Source organism: Triticum aestivum, chromosome 7D, assembly GCF_018294505.1.
Source record: "Triticum aestivum cultivar Chinese Spring chromosome 7D, IWGSC CS RefSeq v2.1, whole genome shotgun sequence".
NCBI classification, from domain to species: Eukaryota; Viridiplantae; Streptophyta; class Magnoliopsida; order Poales; family Poaceae; genus Triticum; species Triticum aestivum.
In genome coordinates this window covers 161,602,860-161,621,319 of record NC_057814.1, presented here as the reverse complement: position 1 = coordinate 161,621,319, position 18,460 = coordinate 161,602,860, and the positions used below count along the sequence as shown (strand labels likewise).

At 43.4% G+C, this 18,460-nt stretch overlaps 1 protein-coding gene across 1 annotated transcript; it reads right to left on the bottom strand.

Annotated features, from left to right (window-relative positions):
- Window positions 1–8,772: 8,772 nt before the first annotated feature.
- Window positions 8,773–16,627, bottom strand: LOC123163901 (dynamin-2A). The gene is made up of 22 exons (XM_044581308.1): window positions 16,264–16,627; window positions 16,131–16,181; window positions 15,902–16,022; window positions 15,727–15,822; window positions 15,226–15,287; window positions 14,757–14,874; window positions 14,329–14,671; window positions 14,063–14,210; window positions 13,858–13,959; window positions 13,653–13,772; window positions 13,086–13,169; window positions 12,854–12,981; window positions 12,309–12,393; window positions 12,020–12,155; window positions 11,403–11,479; window positions 11,183–11,239; window positions 10,821–10,959; window positions 10,591–10,745; window positions 10,379–10,492; window positions 10,224–10,291; window positions 9,595–9,767; window positions 8,773–9,212 (listed from the first exon to the last, which is right to left on the bottom strand). Exons 1-22 carry the CDS (start codon window positions 16,402–16,404, stop codon window positions 9,019–9,021), a joined length of 2,712 nt encoding a protein of 903 aa, XP_044437243.1. The 5' UTR covers window positions 16,405–16,627; the 3' UTR covers window positions 8,773–9,018.
- Between the last annotated feature and the right edge of the window lie 1,833 nt (window positions 16,628–18,460).

The following is an 18,460-nucleotide window of genomic DNA, read 5'->3' as shown; positions in this document are numbered from 1 at the left end:
GGACTCAGGCTCTCACCAATGGCAGCACGCAAAGGACCGAAGATGTGGTTTGCGCGGATCCCAAGGAGGCGGGCCATACTCAGGTGGAGACAGGCCAGGCTGCGGCTTTGGGGGATTCAAATCCCACCTTGTCGACAGCGGCGGATAAGACAAAGGGGAGGCAGAGGCTGGAGTTGATTAGGCTGGAGGGGGCCACCATTAATCCCCACCTCACGGAGCTCGAGAAGGATAAGAGGCAGCAGGAGATCCTGTCGAAGGGGGCAGCCGCGATGCACCACTCTGCGGGACCCGAGGAGGTGATGACACAGCAGGAGTTGCGATTTGTGGGTGAAGCCGCTGATCCCCAAGTCGCAGGACCCGAGGAGGAGGCAGCGTTGGTGGATTCGGTTGTGGTGCACATGCCGGAGCGTCCAGTAGACGGGTGGGCCCTGGTACGGGACCTGCTGCAGCTCACGACAGACGAGGGGGAGGCGCGTCCAGATCAAGCCATGCAAGATATGGGACCGGCGCTACAGGAGTTGGGGTCTGGGGAGGCGAGCGCTGAGGTGACAACGACGATTGCATGCATGCAGGAATCTCTGCATGGCGATATCGCAGAAGATACACAGACCCAGGAGAGGAATCTTTCTGCTAAGGAGATTGCAGCGCTTGGCAACATCAAGGTGTTTTGTGCGGGTCTTCTCAAGAAGCTTGCTCCGCCTCTCCTTAAGGAGTTCGAGGGTCTGCGAGGCGTCAAATCTGGGCAGGATCCTTTCACGCCGCGCCGCACTACACGGTCGGTCTGTTCGGTGGGAGTGAGGAAGACAAAGGCCTCAGCAGCCGAAACGGTCCTATTGAAGACTCTGGGATTTAACTGTGAGGACCTGGCGGTCTCCGAGGATGCGCTAGGTCAGCTACGTACAGTCTTCGACTCACCGCTACAGGAGCCGCAGTTGAGGGCCATCGCGGCAATCTTCGGAAAAGCAATACCGCTAAACCTAGCAGAGGAGGCAGGGAGGGCCGAGCCCCTCTTGGCGCAGTAGGGGCGAGGGCTTCGGTGGTGTTGGAGTCATCATTTCTAATGACGAGCAATGCCTTGGAGTTAGTGTGCTGGAATGTTAGAGGTCTTAACAATCCGGCCAAGAGGAAGGCGCTTAGAGGATTTGTGGAATCTGCCCGCGCGGCGATTGTTTGTATTCTAGAAACTAAATTAGAAGTGGTGGACATTTATGTAATCTTGCAATGCATGGGCCCGAGCTATGATGGTTTCACATATCTGCCGGCTTCCGACACTAGAGGAGGCATTTTCGTGGCTTGGGACACCACGAGGGTGCTTTTGACAAATTTTGTCAATGATTCTCATTGCGTCACCGGGTACGTTTCACCCAAGGAGGGGACGCCATGGTGGTTAACTGTAGTTTATGGGCCATAGGAGGACGAGAGCAAGATCAACTTCCTGAATGAGTTATCGGAGCGGAGATCGCTAAGCCCAGGACCTTGGCTTGTTATTGGCGACTTCAATCTTATTCTACACGCGACAGACAAGAATAACGTCAACTTGGACAGGAGAATGATGGGGAAGTTCAAACGCTTTGTGGACAATAATGCACTCAAGGAGCTCTTTTTGCATGGGCGCAGATTCACGTGGAGCAACGAAAGAGAGACTTCCACGCTCACTAAAATTGATCGTGCATTTGTCTTTGCGGATTGGGAACTTGAACACCCGGAATGTTTGCTGCAAGCCTTATCCACTGAGTACTCGGATCACTGCCCGTTGCACCTCACGCTTCATGAGCCGATGCATGTGAGGAGGAGGTTCCGCTTCGAGAAATTCTGGGTCAAAATGGACGGATTCTTGGATGTTGTCAAGGAGGCTTGGAAGTGCGACCCAAATATATCAGACCCTTTCATGCAGCTGGATATCTTGCTTCGCAACACGGCTAGAGCGCTTGCCACTTGGGGTCAAAAGGAGATAGGAAATATCAAGCTACAAATTGCCACTGCAAATATAGTCATCATGAGGTTCGACTATGCCCAGGAAAACCGCCTTCTTACGGTAGAGGAGAGATGGCTCAGAAGAACGCTTAAACATCTAGTGCTGGGGCTGGCTTCCCTAGAGAGGACCATCGCTAGACAAAGGTCGAGAATAACATGGCTACAAGAAGGAGATGCAAACACGCAACTGTTTCACTTGGTAGCAAATGGGAGACGGATGAAGAACTATAGACCTTCTTTGACCATGGATGGGCGTATCATCACTGATCAGAAAGGCAAGGAGGAGGCTTTCTACACGGCTTACAAAGACTTATTAGGCAAGGATGAGGCTCGTGAATTCACATTAGATTTGGAGAGACTGGGAATTGAGCCTCTGGACCTCTCGGAGCAAGATGATGTGTTTACGGAAGAAGAGATATGGGCGGTTGTCAAGGACCTACCCTCGGACAAGGCTCCAGGACCGGATGGGTTCATTGGGTTGTTTTTCCAGAAAGCTTGGGAGGTGATTAAGGGAGATCTAGTAGCGGCGATTCACAAGCTCTTTCTTGGAAATGGAAGGGGAATCGGTAGACTAAACCAAACTTTGATCACTCTATTGCCGAAGTCTCCGGAAGCATGTTCTGTCTTCGACTTCCGACCTATATATCTCCTGCATAGCATGCCCAAGATTGCATCAAAACTCCTGACGGCTAGGCTCAGGCCACGTATGGGGGAACTTGTTCAGGTGAACCAGATGCTTTCATTAAGGGGCGATGTCTGCATGATAACTTTCTTCTGGTGAGGCAAATGGCTCGCTCGTTGCATCGAAGGAAAGCGAAAGGGGTATTGCTCAAGCTCAACATAACTAAAGCCTTCGACTCACTGGCGTGGACTTTCCTGTTTGAAGTATTGAGAGCCAAAGGATTCTCGGAGCGCTGGATATCTTGGATAGCTACACTTCTTACCACGGCCAGCTCAAGATTGATTGTAAATGGATGTGCCGGAGACAAGTTCATGCACGCTAAAGGTCTGAGGCAAGGCGACTCGATATCCCCTTTGCTATTCGTGATTGCCATGGACGTTCTTACGGCTATTGTTGTCAAGGCACATGAGGAGCGGGTTCTTAGCACCATCAATGGATGTAGCCCGATGCAACGCTTGTCGTTGTACGCGGATGATGTGGTGCTCTTCATCAAACCAACTTGGCCAGACCTTTTGTTTGTTAAGGAAACTCTCACCATCTTCGGAATGGCATCGGGTCTTAAAGTAAACTTTGCCAAATCTGCGGCAATTATGATCCGGGCAGAGACGGAGGATGAGGAGCTCGTAAAGTCGGCCCTTCCTTGGAAGATTGCCACCTTCCCGTGCAAATACCTTGGGTTACAGCTTAGCATAAGACAGCTTAAAAGATCCGAGTGGCAGCCGATTGTTGATGCGGCACTACACATCTTGCCAGGATGGCAAAGGGGCTTGGTGACTAGACCTGGGAGACTTATCCTTGTCAACCAAGTCATGAGGGCACGAGCCACTCATCATCTCATGATTGTGGAGGCGCCAAAATGGGCGCTAGAAAGAGTGGACAAAGGCTGTCGGGCATTTTTTTGGGCCGGGACGGAGGAAGTGAGCGGCGGCAAATGTGTGGTGTCTTGGGCCAAGGTGTGTAGGCCAAAACACATGGGAGGACTGGGCGTCATTGACTTATATAAACATAGTCTGGCCCTAAGATTAAGATGGGAATGGCTCCGCCGGACGGATGCAACCTTAGCAAGGGCTCAACTTGACGGCGGACAAAAAAGTAGCCCAAACCTTTGGGAGTCTAGTCAAATGGAAGGTGGGCTCGGGAGACAAAATCTTATTTTGGAAAGACCGGTTGTTGCAGGGTGCAACAATCTCCGAGGTTGCACCCTTGGTAGTGGCTACGGTTCGCACACAAGTGGCCAACAGGAGACTGGTGTGTGATGCTCTGGGCAGGCATGCCTGGATGAATGACGTCGTGGGTAACCTATGCATGGAAGGTTTGACCCAGTTCATCGGACTTTGGGAGATCATCTCGGAGGTTCAATTGGAGGACAGATGGAGGACCGTCCCATTTGGACTTGGAACGAGTCAGGAGCTTACACAGCATCGTCCACATACAAGATGCTTTGTGAGGGAGGAGTGAGATTTCACTCATTCGGAGCCATCTGGAAATGTTGGGCTCCACTGGCGTGTAAGATTTTTATGTGGTTGGCAGTACAATACCGGTTGTGGACGTCGGATAGAAGGACGAGACATGGGTTGCAAGACCAAACCTCTAGATGCTACTTATGTAACCAGGAGGAAGACACGGTGGACCACATTTTGCAGCAGTGTGTGTTCTCGCGGAAAGTGTGGTTTTGTTGTATTGCCACAATGGGTTTGAGGATCGAGCTTTGCCCGGCAAATGACTCTAGGTTGGTGCAATGGTGGACGGAAGCTAGGAAACAAGTTCACAAGCAAACTCGGAAAGGTTTCGACACGTTCGTGATGCTAATCTGTTGGAATCTTTGGAAACAAAGGAACGTGAGGGTCTTCGGCTCGGGTCAAGTCAAGAATGAGGGTGACACGGTGGACATGATCTTCGACGACTTGAGGACTTGGACCACGGCAGGAGCGTTTGGAGGACAACTAGTTCCCGAGTAGTCGAGTATCGTGTAGGAGTGGGGTGGAGGCTTGGTTAGGGTCGGCCTGTGACTCCTAACTAGCACAATTGTAATCTCTTGTACATATTATTCTCTCTTCTATAAAGCTAAGGTACGCCATTGGCGTACCCTCGAAAAAAAAATATTGGAGGAAGAGAGGTTGAGAGTGGGCAAGGAACTGAGCGGAAGGTCGAGGAGCGCCAAATCATGTTCATGGATGCGAACCACATGATGTATGAAATGGCAAAATGATAGTGGCAACTCACTCTCATGGAGAGATCTTGGCAATCCCTTGTTTTATAGTGGGTGGGTGAGTGGTAGTGATTATAATGGGAGTGCGTGATGTATGTTTAATATGGTGCTTTTTGGTGAGCTATGTGATACTCCTATGTGGTGGCTGTTGATGAACTATATTAAATGCGGTGGCTTTTGGATTCCCTATGTTGATACTATTCGTTGAATGGTATGTGGATTGAATTTTAAAAAAATGCATTGAATTCTTTAAATTGTTGTCGAAACCTTTGAATTATTATTGAAAGGTTTAATTTATTTATAATGGTAGAAACATTAAACCATGTATGCATAGGACAGAAATAAATATAAAAAAGTATAGGGTATTAAGTTTAACGGAACAACTATGTACAAGAACTTTAAACTATCAAATTTTAGAGATTCAAGTTTAAAAATGTGATTTATAGAACTAAGTTTTAGGAAAAGAGGCAGAGAACTAGAGATGCTCTTAGCTCGCGGGCGGGTGCCGAGGCCGGGAACCCCACTCCGTCCTCGGTATGGTGTTGACACCAAGAGGCCCTATTCAACGCTCAGTGCGTCAAATTGCTGGCCAAACAAACATGGAACATGCTCATGGGCTGGTTCAGTTCGAATGTGTTCCACTATCTTGTTTTTGTGTTATCAGTGTTCATTCCTCTTCTGATTTAAGCAACAACAACAAAATTCGATTTTTTTTTTGTTTTCCATGGAACATGAACATTTTTTGAAGAAAAGGAACGCCTGTTTTTAGTAACATCAAAATGTACTGAACTACTCTAGTGTCAAAAACGCTCTTATATTATGGAACAGAAGGAGTAACATTTAAACTACATGAACACTTTTTTATTACAATTTACGGTCCAAGTTGGATTTTGGGATGCATGCGCTTATTCATTGGAACGGAGGGAGTAACTGTTGCTCATTAAGGGACATATCCAATCATCATAATTTGTTCGCCTAAAATTGTAGCATGGTTGAAGAAAAAAACTATTCTATGATTTAAATCAGCCAGATTTGAGTATACGATCAAGAAACTTACATACCATCATATTCTGAAGGCCATATGTAGTTAAACATGATCTGAATCAAATAAGTTGGAATTAAGAACAATAGTATTCTGGTATAAGTACTGTACAGCTCAACTTGGTGATATGGAAACATCACGAAAACTTCCTTGTTTGCACAAGTAATGGATTGCAATGACAGTATAAGAGAAATGTAGGTTCGTGAACAAGAGAAAGAATGAGATATGAATTGAAAATATCAAATAAAAAAAGCAAGGGTGCTCCAACAAGAAACGTTAAGGGCCCACCAAGACAGGGTCAGGGGCGGAGCGAACAGCGGCCGCTCATCACACTTCCCTGTTTCCGATAGGAACCGACCCACGACTCTGCATTTGTCAATTGCTCTGCAGCTGAGTTGGGCGATGATGTATCTATCAGGCGAGTCGTGAAGGCCTTGGGACTGGGTGAGCAGGCCGAACATCGTACTCATCTCGGTGACATCCTTGTCCCGGACCAGGAGGCGGAACAACTGTGCGTTGAGAGGGTTGCAGACGACGCATGTGACTTTCGGAGGTGTCCAGGCTGAAAAATAATTTTAATTATCAAATAAGGTCTTAATGTACAATGTATTTTTTTTGCGAATGCATGTACAATGTATTTATGATTAAATGAAACTGATGATGATTATAACATACATATAGTCAATCATAAACAACCATTGAACAAATATATGGTGATGCAGTGGGGGCAGGCACCCCCCCCCCCCCCCCCCTTAATATATTAAAAAAATAAAAAATATAGAAATGTATTGGAAAAATGTTTACTGTGTTGAAAGTGTATATCATGTTTTTTTTCAAATATCATCATTGGCGGAAAAATATTTACAAATGATAAAATGTTATCAAGTTTTTTAAAAAAATAATTCATAATTTTAAATGATAATCGCATGTTGGGAAAATATTTATGAATTTTCAAAATGTTATCAAATTTTACAAGATTTCCATAAATTAGAATATTGTTAAAGGAAAAAAACAGAAAACAAAACAAAAAATAATTAAAAAATAAGTTCGTAGAAAACCAATGAAATCATAACAGAAAAAACCAAAAGAAAATCGCTTCGATAAAAGAAGAACTAGTACCACTCACTCCAAAAAGAAAAGACAATTGGTGGGAAAAACTTGAAGGGAATTTTCCAGTGTGGTGCAGGATGGAAAAGAAAGTGAGCTAAATGGGATGAGCCCGGCGCAACGACAGGTGTGCATTAAGTCGACTATTGGATCGTCAAATAGGAGGAAAAGTCGCTGGTGAGTGACATCTACATTCGAATGTGTGACCATCGTTGCATGGCAAACCCTAGTTTTTTTCGAGAAAACTTCTTGTCTATTCTTTTTTTTTTCGAAAACTTCTGATCTATTTATCTCCAAATGACAGTACAACGAACATCATAAATAATAAAAATTACATTCAGATTCATAGATCACCTAGCGATGACTACAAGAACTGAAGCGAGCCGAAGGTGCGTCGTTGTGCTAAGGCCACATAGGGCCAGTGCACTAGAACAGTAACCGTCGCGAACATGCATCAACTAGTTGGTGTGACGCCTGCATCGGAGCGATGTGGGCCTGCCCAGTTTCAGGGTTCACAGTGGTCACTCTGTTCCATTTGCTGGCACTGCTTTGTTTTTTTAGTTTTCTTCCATGGATTTTGTTTGGGTTTTTTCCTTTTCTATTTTTCATTTTTCTCTTTTTCTAGGTTTGCTTTTCTTCTATTTTATTATCATTTTTTGCACTATAAACATTTTTCTAATATAAAGTGAATATTTTTCAAATACACACTGAATATATCTTTTAATATACATTGAACATTCTTTCACGAGAAAACATAAAAGGTTCACCCGCAAAAAAAAAAGAAACATAAAAGGTTTAAGGACTAAAGTGAAAAGGGAAAAAACAAAAACCAGAAAAACCGACTCAGTCGCCTCTCCTTGCACCACGTGTCGAGCGCTGACCGCAGCAGGAAACCCCCTCGAGACATGACATTGTGTGACCTCCGCAAGGCCACAAGGGTACCCTTAACTAGTGATTTCGGGCCAGTTCTTTTGCTAGCTTTTTTGAGCTTCCAGAATAAGCTGCCCCCTACCCAGCTTATTCTAGAAGCCCAACCAAAATTTTATTTTTAGAAGCCTACTAGTCAAGTCTTAACTACTAGGTTTCTCAAAAAATAAATTTGGTTGGGCTTCTAGAATAAGCTGAATAGGGGGCAGCTTTTTGCAGCTTATTCTAGAAGCCATAAAAAGAACTGGCCCTTCATTGTTCTCTTGAACCAGCTGTTGTTCAAAGATAGAGTGCGGTGACACTTTTTACCTCCTGAATGCGACGACACTTTTTACATTTTTACAAAGTGTAGTCAAAATTTCTCCAAACTACTCCCTTCATCCCGAATTACTTATCGCGGAAATGGATAAAAACTGATGTACATAGAACTAAAATACGTTTGGATACACCCATGTGTACACAGTCCCACGAGGCCCGAATTGCTTAGCCGCAGTAGCACACCTCGTTCTCGATAAGAAACAGAAAAACAGCTGCACTCCTGTCCTTAGAAGCAGAAGCACGCCTCTGACTCTGAATCCATGTGAGTTTCTATATCAATGTAGCAATCTGACTGATTGCTTGCTTCAATTGCCGCATGCTAAATTTACGTTCTTTCCTTGATGTGTAACCTTTTTACCTGCTAGAGTCATCTGCATTTACAGGGCTGAACTATAAAAATAAGCTGATTAAAATCGTTACAAATATTATGCCAATTTGTAAGAAATGACGTACACCAGCAGGGTGACGCGTGGAAGACCCAAAAAAACACTTCTACAGAAACGTACAGCATCAGGCGTCAAAATGCAAGATATATCATGAACCAATAGAGAGAATTGATTCAACTATATATTTCTATAAACAACTCAGGGTCGCCTGCGCATGCATACACACCGTCGATGAGACCCTCTCGACCAAGGCGCTCACTCTAATTGTCCAATCTCAAACCCGCTCCACCAATCTCACCACCCAATTATCAGAAACAGGGCGTGTGCCTAGCAAGAATACATAATAATAAATCATGGATACCAATCAGCATGATTAGTATCTCGGTGGCGCTGGCGGCATCCGGTTTGGTGTGCGTCGGCTGCTCGAGTTGGGATCCCCATTTTCAGAGCGTCTGCGACCGTCAGCGCTTCTCGATCTTGATTCGATGTTCGGGGCAGGGCCATTTGCTGCAGAATCGAAGGCTGACCTCCAGTCCTCACCAGGGCGGCCAGGTGTCCGGGGGCTCTCTGTAAAAGATTTCCATTTCAAGTTGTTATAAATACAACAATATGCATATCAGCTGGAACCTCCTCAACCTAAACTGCCTAACATAGACCCTAAATCTTACAGACCAGTCAAAGAAAATTAGTACTGCCTCCTCTTGAAAATGTGGGACATGATTTAACAGTTCAAGTTTGAAGTTTGACAGTAAAGATTACACGTGTTTCTCAATACAATCCAATGCACGTGTTTCTCATTACAAATCCAATGCTATTGATCATAGCAGACGCATTACCGGATTATTTGTGGTCAAACTACACCCCACATTTCCTGAATGAGGTAGGCAAACATCCAAGTAAAAGCCAACTTGGTAATATTATTCAGACAAAAGGGGGAAAATCTGCTTACCAGCTTCAGGACTGTCATTTGAGTAAGAAGAAGCAGCAGCTCGATTGTCATGGATACTAAGTTGACGTGTGAGCTTTGACAGCAGAGATGATTGCTTTTGGTACTTTTCCCTTCTACGTTTAGCATTGTGGTCTTCTTGGAGAAGTTCTTCAATTTTTGCATTGCTTTGCCCGCTGGCAATGAGAAACATGTGAAGGGATGAAATGCAGAGATACGTGAAATTAAAGAAAAATTAAACATTGGATCTCCATCTATCATGCAAGCAGACTATGATAAATATGGAATAATGCATCATCAAACTGTTTCACAAAAAAAATTTTCCAAGAATCAATAATTGGATGCCTGTAGCCCTCTACTGACAGGTTCCTTAGTCATAAATCATCCTTTTCATACTAGTACCAAAGAAGAGATAAAAGCTATCCGGATTTCCTTTCCCATATGATGGCTAGCATATAGAATTAGGTGCTGTATAAGAGTTAGCATGCATTCCAAAGCAGCTTGTATTCACCTTTTTCAATCGAATAGAACTATACTCAAACATGAAATAATAGAAGTTTAAAGACAGGCACATAGAGTATGCTAATCTCCAGAAGAAATTAAAACTGTATATTTCTGGACAGAGCATTCACCTTATCGAGCTGTATAACTGGTTCAACATATCCTCCTTTGCTTTCTCCACTTGGCAGAGCACAATAGCCTGATAAGCAAACAAATAAACTTTGATGAAGACTCACCCCAGATCATTAGGTCAAGTGAACTAAATAAAGCTATATAGAACACAAACCTTCGGGACATTTGCTGCTAGACTATTTAAAACAGCCTCAACATAACCGCGAACTTCTTGAGACATCCATCTAAGTTCTTCTTCAGGATCAGCTGGTCTCCGTATCATTGCATCCTTTCAATGTAACAGGGATCAGATGTCAATAGCAAACAAGAGAAGATTCTATGTCAACACGTCAAAAGAAAATCAACTGTGCATAAGCTAGAACTTACTGTGGAGCTATCTGTCTGGCTTTGCTTCAGCGGTCCACCCTCAGTATTTGCAGCCTTGAAAGAACCACCTTTGCTTTGAATTACAGCTTTTATCTTATTTACCCACTCAACCTTGTCAGCAGTGCTCTCAGCCTTCAATACAACAGCGCTATGAGCTGCAAAACAAGAAAACCAGTTTATAAAATGAAAAATGAAGTAAACATGATGCTATAATGTTCAGGTGTGTTAACCTTTAAGGACTGTCTTATAGGCGACCCTGTTAGTTATCTTGAACACAAGGCTTGGGCCTTTTTCAGGTCCATTAGCCTTTTTCGAATCCTTTAAGCTTTTAGAAGGTTCTTCCTCATCTACTTCCTCGAGGTTGCATTCCTACACAGTACACCACACAAAGTTGCTGAATCAGTTCAAGTTCATATATAAATCTTAAGAGTTACACATGCAATGTTTCTTTGGACATGCTCTTCCCGGTGGAATTAAGGGAAGACAATAAACTACTGAACTATTAAAACACTAACACGAAACTGAGAAATCATGCAACATCATTACCGAGTAGAAAAATAATACATGTAGCAAATGCAAAACTTATGCACACCTCGAGAGTGATGACACCACGAAAATGCCTCTCCTCTTGCTTCTTTGTGTATCCAAGCTGATAAAACAGATGGTGAGCCCAACCAGGCATACAAACAAGTAAAATAATCAACAGCATGTGCCATGAAATTATGAAAACAATTAACAATCTGAAAAAAAATCCTTTTGAGTTCAAATGTATCAAAACACAACCAATCAACAAGTACGGAAGACTGACCAACCTTTCCACTCTTCTCATTTAGGACGAACCACCTCCTGCTCCACCCATTAGTTTTTGCGCTTTTCTTCAAAAGGTAACCTGAAGAAAAGGGGGGGATGTGTTCATACACAATACTAAATTGTTGCATAATCAGCATGTACATCAGTACATTATTACCGTGCATCAAGGACATGTTAGACTCCCCCCATGTGGCATTGGTCTTACATGCAATTTTACTTTTTGGCCAGTATTCCTTTGTGCAAGCGTAGCGTTCTGCTATCTTTTCAGTTTTGCCAGGTCGGGAGACTTGTACTATGATCCTTATATGATATAAATGAGACATGTATTACCATGCAAAAAAGACTCCCCCATGTGGTTCAAACCTCAAAGTGCTCTATGATTCGAATTCTTGCGAAAATGTCCATGTTATTCTAAATGGACTAAGCTGACTAGGTGTATAAAGATGAATTTCATTTTACATGAAACAAGGATGTGCCCAGTTGCATGAAGAAACATAAAAATATAAGCTGTCGTATTCATTTCATGGAACGAATGACATTTTGCACAAGTGCAGCATTTAATAATGGATTTCCCTTATGACCAGACTTCAGCAGACAGATTTACTGCCTTCTTTTTTACCTGCAGTAATTTCACCAGCAGGACCAGCAACCTGCAAATTTGGCCCCTCTTTTGTGTCTTTGTCTGGACTTGGTTTTTCTTTCGTTGGTTTTGAGCTACCACCGGCTTGCTCAGATTTTGTTTGGGGACTGGAGGCCTAAAATCAAATGATAGTTTATATTAACCAAGGGCAATATGTGCTCTATGTCCACAGATAAAAATGCATTACTTTTGAATAATGAATGTCATATTATATTTTCCAACAGAGACATGAAACTGTGCATCGTAAGAAAATAAGCACAAGCCTTACCCTGTTTGTCACGGATTGTTCAGACTCTTGTCCTTTCTTGGAAGGTCGGTTTTTCATCTCGTCCTCACGGCGCTGCCTCTCCATTCTGCCAATCAAACAAAAAAAGGGCAACGGTCGGCATTCAACAATTTATCATGAAATCAGCGTAGCTTGGCAAAAGTAAATACTTGGCCAATTTCTTTAGCAAGCAAAGCAATTAACGCATATTTTGTAGCACAAGAAAAAACATGCTAAACAGTGGGGTGTCAGGGATGACAGAGGGTTGAAACAGAAGATGCATACAGTTTCCTGAGATCACTTATAAAGGTAACAAGAGGTAGCTATCTGAAAATAGGACGAATACTTCCTCCTGAAGCAACTCACCGTAAGATAGATTGTGGAAATGAAGTCAAAAATTGAAATCGGAAATCTGCAGCTAGGTATTCATAAACTTACAGTACAGAACAATGAGGCTGAAACAGCAAATAAATGCTAGAGACCAAATAACAAATTACACAAAACTGAAGGACGGAAAACGGAGGGGGCTAGAAACATCAATAACCAACCTTCTTTGTACTAGACGGATGAAATGTTGAGCAGGAACAAAGGCACGCTCCATGTCAACAAGAGCAACTACCATCTTTTTGGCGTCACTTTTAAAGCTATCCAATGCATTCGATGCTATTGCAACGACCTAGAAAAAAAAGGACAAAATAGAGTGTACACTCAGAATGGTCAAAGATGGAATCTATCAACAAGCAAGCAGAAAGGTGCTTCTCTAAAACATATAGGTGATACCTCACGCTTGAATGGAGGATATCTTCCAAGCCCAGGTGTGGCATTAGCGGATGCATTGACTATGTCCAACAATACACGGTGTACCTAGTATAGTGTATGAACAGTAAAAAATAGTTTTGCCATGTCAGTAAACAAGATAAATATGTCAAAAGATTCTACGACCTTGCATAAGCACATGGATGCTTAAATATTAGGTCAACACAATAGGAAAGAAATGTCACGCTAATACCACCCAATATACAAAAAAAAAGAACTAGAATTATGAAACTCCAATATTTGCAGCCTTGGATGCATAAATTCAACATCATTCTGTAAATTCAAATCAGGTAAGCTCAGCAAAAAAAACTAAAAAAATGAAAGAACTTGATATCCAATCAAATATATCCTTTAATAACTCAAATTGAGGATGTTTGTCTAATGTTGCCCAGGGAGGGTAAAAGTGGATGTGGCGTAGAGCATAATAAACAATAGGGTTTGTCTAATGCTTTTCTTAAATTGAACATTAGCCTCAAGGGAAAAGGAGAAAGTCTAAATAAGTTTTACTTCCGTTGCCCAGGGATTGCATACCTCGTCAACACATAGTCGTGATGGCTCCTTTGCCATGTCTAGTACTATTTTTATTAATGACCTCAACCCTTTCTCTGGAGATATCAAATATGGTTGATAACCGTCGGCTTCCAGGACAATCTAGAAAATCAAGAGAATAAAACTTTTTTATAAAAGGCAGAAAATTGCTACCAGAGTGTATCTTATAAGTGAAAGTAGGCCCTACCCTTTTGACATTGTTGAGATCAAAATGTCTGTCCAATGGTAGCTGTTTAATTCTGTCTGGAAACTTGCCTTCAAAACTTGCAACAATTTTCCACCCAGACCCCTTTCATATGGAAAAAAGTACACTAATCTTGTAATCAATTATTCAATTTTGGGGGGCATAATTCAAATATAGAAGAAGTCTACTTTTGAAGTTAGCCACTAACCTCGCCAGATGTAATATGAGCAAGGAACTTATCTTCAAATTCCCGGCACAGCTCCAACGCAACTGCTCGGGTTCCTTCAGGACTTTGTACCATAGATTCTCCAAGCCTTGCCAGCTCAGCTTGCACCATCTGAGATTTACCCTGAAGGCTGAAACAGTAACGCATATTACTGAATTGGCATCAATGCGGAAAGGGGCGGACTTTGTAACTCTATGCATATATCAAACTAATAGGTGTACCATTAAAGCATGAGGCAAGATTCTTACCCAGTCAATAGGTTAGGAAGACGCACTTTCATCCTTTTACGTATCTGCTTAGCAATGGTGCTAACCAGAGAAACTCTACCTAGCTTACTATGGGGAGCTCCAGTTAAGATGGACTTGAGGGTCTCAGCTTCAGCTTGCCATGCTGTTTCCAGCGAGTTTTCAGAACCAACTGATCCAGATTGTGCCGATGCAATTGCTACAGATTGTCCTACCAGAGCGACCCACTCAATGTCAGGAAGGTTTTTTGGGCCCTTGTTCAAGAGAAGGGCCTGAACACAAGCTATAGTTTTCGTGTCTCCATCTGCTTGATCAATCTTGCTTAAGATACCGATAGTTCTCGAACCTACAGCGAGTGGAAAACATGATTTACCAAAGAACAAAGTGTGGTGTTATTATTGACGATATTTTTTCCAGTTCAAAAGACAAACCATCTGGATCAATATCCTTCGCCAGCCTAATAGCTCGCGATGATGCAACTTCAGCTGCTTGTACCGCAGGTATGACAACTAGCAGTATTGCATCATTGTGCCCAGCATAATCATTGATCTAAATTGAAAAGGTAGTCAGTATGGAGTAGCAGAAAGTAAACTAGTATGACGAAATTAAAGAACTATTTTTGACATGCTGTCAAAGTAGGCAAGTAAGAATAGTTCAAAAGGCTCCAGAAAAATATAAGGAGACATAACTGCCTAAAAATGGTTTCCACACGACAAAATTTGTGTGAAGCTAACATTGTAATAAGGTATATAAATCACATATATGGTACAAGATGTTTATGTTGAGATTGAGCAGTGGTCATGATTTGCTACTCTAAGCTACTCTAATATTCTAATATCTCAGCATTAACATTATATCAGAACTAATTGACAAGTAAAGTGTCCATATTTAAATGCTTACCATTGAATCATCCACAGCTCGCTGATCTAACCCAGGTAAATCAATCAGTTTTAGCGGGGGGGCTGAAAACATAACAAGAAAATGTACAATGAGAGACTGAATGATTTTAACAAAGCACCACAGCAAATACTAAGGGCAAACAGAAATAATAATAACAGATTTAGTACAGAAACTATGCAGAGGAATTACCAGAGATAAAACATCAAAACGCTTAATTGTGGAAAAAAATGGACAGCTCATGCTTTAGCAATTACACACATCGCAAGATTTTTCTGTTGCTATTTCCCACAGCACATACAATAGAAGAAATATAAATATCATAGCCCGATTTAAGTGCTTAGCTGTTTCATACTAGAAGTACAAGGAGCACTCACTTCATGTACTAAAAATGTCGACAATGTCCTCTGTACCAGTCTATACTCTATACTGCTATGTTCATTGCTAATTGAAGGATAAGCAGGTATAGGTTCACTGAAATTATTATTAAGTTAATGGACAAACCTGTGCTTGTTCTCAGCTTGAGCAAAATCTCATCTGAGCGGCCCCTCCCAGACACACTCTTGCTGAGCCTATCCTGCAGAGAATGCCGCAGAGCACCTGCACATGAAAAAAATTCAGCACTAGGTCGAACCGAAGTAGGTGATCCTGCGAAACAAGGCTGTGAGATCCTACTGACTTGCGGACACCTGCTGCGACTTGCTATCGATCTGCAGCACGATAGACTTGGTGCTGAGTCCTGGTTCCCTCTGCAGGTCCACCACAATCGGCGCCCTTGTCGCCCCGTTCTCGCCCGTCGGCTGCACCACACAACACCACCCAATCCAATCCAATCCGATTAACAAACAACGCCGAGGGAGAGATGTATGGAAGAAGTGGGGAGCCAAGCTACTGGACTAAAGGCTCACCAACACGGGATGGCCGATGAGGCTGTTCAGCACGGCCGACTTGCCTGAACCCTGCACAAACAGATCGGAACGGATCAGATCGGGGCACAAGGCGACGGTTCTGAGGCGCTGGGGTGCGCCGCCCGGCACTTACGACGTTGCCGAGGACGACGGCGTTGAGGAAGGTGGAGGGGCGCCTGGGCGCGGTGTCGTCGGAGGGGTCGTCGTCGGCGAGGAGCGAGGCCGCCTGGCGTATCGACTCGGAGAGCTGCGACAGCTCCTCCATGGCCTCCATGGTGGGTCTCTACAGCCCCGGCGGAGGCGGATCGGGCGCTGCCGATGGATCGAGGGGCGCGGCGGCGGCGGCGGCGGAGACCTGGCCCTCGTCGGCCTGACGCGGGTTTGAAATCCGGTCCTCCGATATGGGGGAGGCGAGACGTGGACGAGGCAGAGAGATAGGGGGGAGGAGAAGAGAGGGACGGGGACGGGGGAGTAGTCGTTTGCTTGCTTGGCTGCGAAGGAGGCGTTCGACTCGAGTCGAGTCAGTAGTGCGGTCGGGAGTCGGGACGTGCGTGCGGTTCGGCCGGTTCGGGGTAAGTAATGACGGCTTGGGCCTCGTCGTCCCGTCAGGAGGACACGGGAAGGATTCGAATTGGGCTGTGCCGCGCGGCCCGGTTATCGAGTTTGGTTTGGATGGGAACACGGGAGCAACTTAGCCCACCTTTGGGATTCTCGAAAAAAAAAACTTAGCCCACCTTTTTGGTTTGGTTTGTAGGAATGTGTAGGAATTCTACAGGATAAGATTTTCATAGGAAAAACAAATGGTTTGTAAGAATGGATTCATGTTCCTATGTAGGATAGGAACCAACCCTTCACATTTCAAAGAAAAAGACATTAGCCTAGACTCTATGGAAAAATTCATATCCTATGCATCAAATGGCATCTCTTTTTTCGTAGGAAATTGAGATACATATCTTTTCACTTCCTATGTTTTCCAATTCTTGTGATATTCTTATCCTATAAACCAAAGGAGGCCTTAATCGCCTCATCAGTACCGCTTAGGGGAACCCTGCGGCACTTTTAGTAGGTTAAGAACACGACACTTGGTGCGGTCAGCGACCACCATGTGTCGCATGCTGGGCGCATCCCGTGTTGCATGATTTTTTTCCTTTTCTGCACGCTTTCGGTTTGGGGGGGGGGCTTTAGGTTATGCTCGGTTTTCCCTATGTTTTCTTAAAAAAAATTGAATTTTATTTCTTTTTCTTGCGTGAAACACAACTTGTGTGTTTCTACGTGCTTCCGCGATAATTAAAACTGCGCTTCTCGAAAAGGAAAAGGAAAGGTGTGCTTCCCAAGAAAAGGGCAAAATAACCGTATTTGCTTACATGTCAGTGCTTCTTGAAAAGGGAAAAGCATAGATGTGTTTCCCGGTTTTGGGTTTTTTTGTTGTTTCTTTTTTTTCAGCCTTTTTTCTGGTTTTGATTCTTTCTTTTTTTTTGTTTATGTTTCTGTGTTTTTACAATTCTTGTGTTTTCAAGATTTTTGTGAAAAAGAATCATTGACACGTTTTAACATGCGGTCTAGTTTTGAAGATCCCGACGAAGAAATCCAGTGATGGAAACGGTTCGTGATTTCAACACACAAATCGAGAGATAAACATTTTGAACAAGCGAATCTACGAAAAAAGTGAAAAGTCTAAGGTTGCCACAAGTGGCTCCACCAGAGAAGGTGGAAGTGATATTTGCCAGGGGACACATTAATTAGTGATTTTGTGGGAACACTGGTTCGGGAGGGACAGGTATTTTGTGCACGAGCTCATGCACTTTCTTAATTTTAAAAATGAAATGGTTCTTAGAAGCTTCATGGACTTCCAAACAAATACTACAAGAACTATCTTGTTTAGTTATGGGGTGTCACATGTATTAGAAGTGAACGCATGCCTTGTCGTGCCACTCTTCTCTTTGTGGTACCTACCTTTACCCATTTATTGTTGGCCAACATTAGTTGATGTTTAGCCTTTTCTTTGGCTTATTTCTCTGACTTGGCATCTTTGGCCCTATTTTGAGTGAAATTTGGTGTATAGAGGAAGAGAGTTGTGGGACCTATTTATAATTTATTGTTGGTCTGCATTTGATCTTTGCTGGCCCTTGGGGGGCTTAATTTTGTTGAGCTAGGCGCATTTCTTTGTCTTGATATGTTTGGTATCCTTTGGTGAAATTTGGTGGAGAGAAGGGGAGCTTTAGGAGCATTGTTTGGGGTATGGCTATATGAAACAAGCATGTCAGAAGTTTGGTGCAACATATTCCCGCTATGGGGAGCGTACGAATAAAACCACTTATTCAGGGGCGATA

Bases quoted from the DNA above. Each gene is read 5' to 3' on its own strand.
- LOC123163901 (XM_044581308.1), bottom strand. From the start codon at position 16,404: ATGGAGGCCATGGAGGAGCTGTCGCAGCTCTCCGAGTCGATACGCCAG. The intron at 11,240-11,402 runs GTTGGTCAGTCT...CTGTTTTATCAG, and splicing joins TAAATGAGAAGAGTGGAAAG to CTTGGATACACAAAGAAGCA. The intron at 10,960-11,182 runs GTGTGCATAAGT...TGTACTGTGTAG, and splicing joins GTGGTGTCATCACTCTCGAG to GAATGCAACCTCGAGGAAGT.